Here is a 4851-nt window from a genome sequence, read left to right as displayed (position 1 = left end):
ACATGCAAATACAAATATTGTATTTGTTCCCGTTTTGTTTTTTTACTTCAAAATAAGATATGTGCAGTGTGCATAGGAATGTGTTCATAGTTTTTTTAAAAACTATAGTCCGGCCCTCCAACGGTCTGAGGGACAGTGAACTGGCCCCCTGTTTAAAAAGTTTGAGGACCCCTGATATAATCTTTTCGTGTGTTTCGCTGACATGGAGTTAGTCCATTTGAGTTTGTGTGGCCTTTCGTTAGTAAAATTATATATACCTCTTGGAACACTATATCTGCTGCCACCAGAGCTGATAATACCCCCCCTCCGTTTTTGTTTTGTGTTTTTGTGTGTGTCTCCCCCCCCTTTTTTTTTTTAATATGTTTTGATTTTTAGAAAGAGAGAGAGAGAAAGAAAAACGTCAGTGTGAGAGCGTAACAAGCCACACACATCCCAACAGGGGATTGGACCCTGACAGGGAATCAAACCCTGACTGGGAATCCAACCAGCGACCTTTTTGGTTCACAGGACAACACTCCACCAACTGAGCTACACCGGCCAGAACTAGTACTCTCTTTTTAACAACTTGCCTAAAAGAAGAGAAAATTGCTTTTAGAATATTAAAGAAACAAATATCAGAAGAATTTTACAAAAAATTTCTTGTGGTTGAGCATTGACCCATGAACCACGGGTCAGGGCATTTGCCTGGGTTGTAGGCTCAATCCCCAGTAGGGGGCGACAGGAAGCAGCCTATTGATGTTTCTCTCTCATTGATATTTATATCTCTCTATCCATCTCCCTTCCTCTGAAATTCAATAAAAACATTTTTTAAAGAAATATATTTTTTAAAATAAAATTGATCAATATAAAACATATTTAAGAAATTAACACTATTTTTTAATGTTAGGAACATGAATTTGAAAGCAACTTCACATATTTAATCATTTTAGGAAAACAGTATGTTTGAGTTAATGCTTTTGGAGACCTATTTATGTGGGAGATGGATTGGATTGAGAAGACTAGACATTCATGTTGTACTGTGGTTACGAGTGGGCTCTGGAATAAATGCTTGGGTTCAAATTCTGTCTGTACCACTTGCTAGCTGCATGCATGACTTTGGTATTTGTCTTCTCTAAACTTCAATTTTCTCATATGTTAAACGGCAGTAGTAATAGTATAAATCTCATAAGATTGTGGAGAGAATTAAATGGTATAAAACATGTAGAACTTAGAATGAGTTGTGTGCCTCATGCACCCTGACCAGGAATTGAACCTGCAACCTAGGTGTGTGCCAGGTTGGTGTGTGGGACAATGCTCCAATCAGCTGAGCCCTATAGTGGAATTTGGACACAAAAAATGCTTGAGCAGTGGGTTGCCTGATCTTACCTTTTAACTGTTTAATATGTTTCTGCCAAAGTATTTCCCCCCTCCATGAGTGAGCTGTTTTATTAAACTTCCTGGGCATGGTCTGAATGTGCTGAGTCGCTTATTTTCTCCATGCTTTTGAGGCATGTGACCTAGTTTGAGCTATCTCTTTGTGTATTGCTTCTCATGTGATCCTAACCCACTCAAAGATGCCATTGGCTTATGTTGCAATTTTCAGCCCTTGTTGGATTAAAGATATTTTTGAAAAAATGCCATTTCCAAAATTTGATCTCTTTTTGGTAGAACTGAAGGCAGTTGTCAGTAGTAAGTTTTGAAAAACTTAAAAATATGGTGATACACATTTCTTTATTTTCCTTCCTTTCCTTTCTCAGGTATAAGAACATTCCACAGATGTCCTTCGATGACACGGACAGGGAGCCAGATCAGACCTTTAGTTTGAACCGGGATCTTACAGGAGAGTTAGAATATGCTACAAAGTAAGCACTGGGTCTATCTTCCATTCTCCGTGGCTTCTTTACTTTTTGAATTTTAAGATTTATTTATTTTTAAAATTGAACTTACTAGAGTGACATTGGTTAATAAAATTATATAGGTTTCAGGTGTTCTGTGGCTTCTGAGGATCAGCAGGCACTTCCTCATCTACAGTGAGCATATGTGCATTAGTGCTTGCTGGGCTTGTAGTTTATTCTTGGCCCATCTCCTGCCCGCTTAGCATCAGAAACAGGTTAAAACAGTGGAGGAAATGTGATCCTTGGCTTGGCCAATTTTTGGCAGAGATTCGATGCAAGCCACAGATTTGTTAACTTGTAAGCAATTGGCAGATCTGAATGCACTCCTAGGATGGCCTTAGGAAAGATGTTTTCAGAATTCCTCTGTGCATGTTGGCTTATAACAGGTCAAGTTACATGTGACCACCTTATTTCTCATTTCCCAAGGTGAGGTCAACGCTGCTCAAGTTATAATCTCTGCTTGGTCATACAGCATTTCTTCTGAATCCTGCCCTTTGAGGACAGGGGCAGTATTGATTCACTTTTCTACCCCTATTGCCTTGGACAGGATCTGGCAAACGCTAGGTAAATGTTCACGGAATTAATTGCTTGTCCAAAGCAGAAGAATGAAACACAGACCCCAATAATGTTCTGTGACATTTGCCTAGGTTTTACCACAAGTTGGAGCTGGAATTGTTGTTTTAACATTGTAGTGAGATGCTAATTGAACTCTAACCTGTCTTCTCTCCCCACTCCTTTATCCTCTAGAATATCTCGTTTTTCAAGTGTCTATCATCTCTCAATTCATATTTCAAAAAACTTTGGAGCAGATACCACAAAGGTCTTGTATATTGGCCTGAGAGGAGAATGGACTGAGGTAAGATGGGATTGAAAACGTTGCCCTCTCCAGTATATGTATGTATATATATCTTCATGATGTGGTAGTGAGAGCTTTAAGAAAAGGAAAAAGAGCAAATTGAGACATTGATTGCTATCGCTCTGTTTATAATTTTTCTTGGTTCATCGCTTTGAACTGCCCTTGTCATTTGAGAGGCTATATAGATAGGTATTTTTAAGAGGGTTGAAATAATACAGTTGATATCAATTCAGTTTTTCAGTTTAAAATTGTTTCCTTCAGTGTTTTTTTTGTTCAACATTTTTAGTATATTATGTGCTGCTGAAGCAAGCACTCATTCAACATTTCTGAGCGTCTTTCTTGTTCCAGGCATCAGAGAATCAGAGATAAGATGATAAACAAGATAGAGAAGGTCCTTTTCTCATGGTGCCTCCAATATAGTAGGGGAATGCTGCTTCTTAGTTATGGGGTGAATTATTGATAATGATCTTTGCAATTTTCTCAAGATAAAAAGTATCAGAACGGAGAAGAGATTAGATGATGACTTCTAGAAATGGACCTCAATAAGGACTACTGCAGTGTGTCACCTGGAAAGTAGCCAGCTGACCTAGCATCTTAATTTTTTTGCAGTTTCGCCGACATGAGGTAACCATCTGCAATTATGAAGCATCGGCCAACCCAGCAGACCACAAGGTCCATCAGGTTACCCCACAGACACACTTCATTTCCTAAGGGTTGGCCAAGGCTCCCACAGAGGCCCTGTGTCAGTGAAGATGTGTGACAGCCTGTTGGGAAGGACAAAGATGGGGCTCCAGAGAGTGTTGACTGCCACAGCCTCTGCCAAGCTTTGTCCTTGGGGCTTACTGCAGAAACCTGGCCTGTGGAAGACGCCACACCACCGGGAGGGTTGTGTGGGTGTCAGGGGACAATCATGGTTCTCTAGGGCCCCGTAGAAATGGGGTCTTGGTTTGGTCAGTATCTGGCAGTCATGGATATGCCTGCCTTTTCCAGTCAGTGTGGCCATGGGATTTCAAGTGTCTTACTTTGTGGCAGGATTTTGTGTGTGACTTTTTTTTTTAATGGCAACTATTCCTGGGTTGCAGTAAACTTTCTGAAGCCTCAGCATTGTGTTCGTATTAGCCATCAGGAAGGTCTCCAACTAGGAATACCTGTCCCTGCTTGCTCCTTCTCCCTGTCATCATTTAGCATTCTTGTCAAGTTGCTCAGCTTGGAGGTGTCTGTCATGCACTAGTGTGCTGTGGTTATAGCTGGAAGAGCAGGCCTCTCCTGAGGATGCTTAATTAATAGCTTGAGGAGAAGGTCTTCTTTCCTACTGCCTAGGTGAGCAGTCTGGGGAGAGCAAGGGCATCGCATTTCTATGTTTGCGGGTGTCTGGTCCAGGTAAGACTGGGCCTTAGGTAAGATTCCCCTTGGGACATCCTCCTTGTTTATTAGCTTCTAGCTAGTGTTGTAAGGCAAGTGCCAGAATTTGGAGATCTCAGTTCTTGTCATGGCTTTTTATCCACTGTGACTAATAAGCTTCCTAATAAATCCTTGCCAAACTTGTTTGTGTATTCTTCTGAGTTCTTGGTAGTACTGATGAAACTTTTACTTTATTGGGAACTGTATATAACTTTGAAGTTTGTTGTTTTGGACCAAGTAGATATAAATGCTAGTTATATCAAGATTAGATCAGTTTTTCCAGGAAAGGTCGAGCTTAATTTTGTACAGTAGACTAAAAACACTCCTGTACCCACCGACCCACTCAACATTTTGTAAAGAGGGAGGTGAGGTTAAAAACCTATATTCCATTTCTCGTGAAAGAAAGAAAATAGTGTAAATGAGGGAGAACAGCTTCTGGAGTTCAGAATGAGGGCGAGGAAAGTAAGTGAGCAGCACCTGCAGTCCCAAGGTGGACCCAAGACTTCAGACTTAAATTTTGACCCAGGAGAGACTTGCAATTGGAGAGAATTGAAGTTATCTACAAAGAGGATTTCAAATGGTCAGTATTCTCTCCCTTGTAGAAAGCAGAAACAGTTGACCGAGGGGAATTAGTATTGAATCTGATCCTCCTGAGAGAATTCCTCTATGGCAGGGTTAGAGAATCTTTTTTCTGCCAAGGGCTGTTTGGATATTGATAAC

General features: G+C 40.5%; 1 protein-coding gene across 1 annotated transcript in view; it reads left to right on the top strand.

Annotated features, from left to right (window-relative positions):
• The window catches only part of PITHD1 (PITH (C-terminal proteasome-interacting domain of thioredoxin-like) domain containing 1), a 5555-nt gene extending 1280 nt beyond the window's left edge, over positions 1-4275 (top strand). The window contains exons 3-5 of the mRNA XM_006777561.2: positions 1737-1841; positions 2622-2730; positions 3340-4275. Coding sequence (XP_006777624.1) covers positions 1737-1841; positions 2622-2730; positions 3340-3441 — 316 coding nt within the window. The 3' untranslated portion in view covers positions 3442-4275. The remainder of the gene's footprint in view (positions 1-1736; positions 1842-2621; positions 2731-3339) is intronic.
• The last annotated feature ends 576 nt before the right edge of the window (positions 4276-4851 follow it).

The sequence above is a fragment of the Myotis davidii genome, unplaced genomic scaffold (assembly GCF_000327345.1).
Source record: "Myotis davidii unplaced genomic scaffold, ASM32734v1 scaffold149, whole genome shotgun sequence".
Classification (NCBI taxonomy): domain Eukaryota; kingdom Metazoa; phylum Chordata; class Mammalia; order Chiroptera; family Vespertilionidae; genus Myotis; species Myotis davidii.
This window is presented reverse-complemented; position numbering and strand designations above follow the sequence as displayed.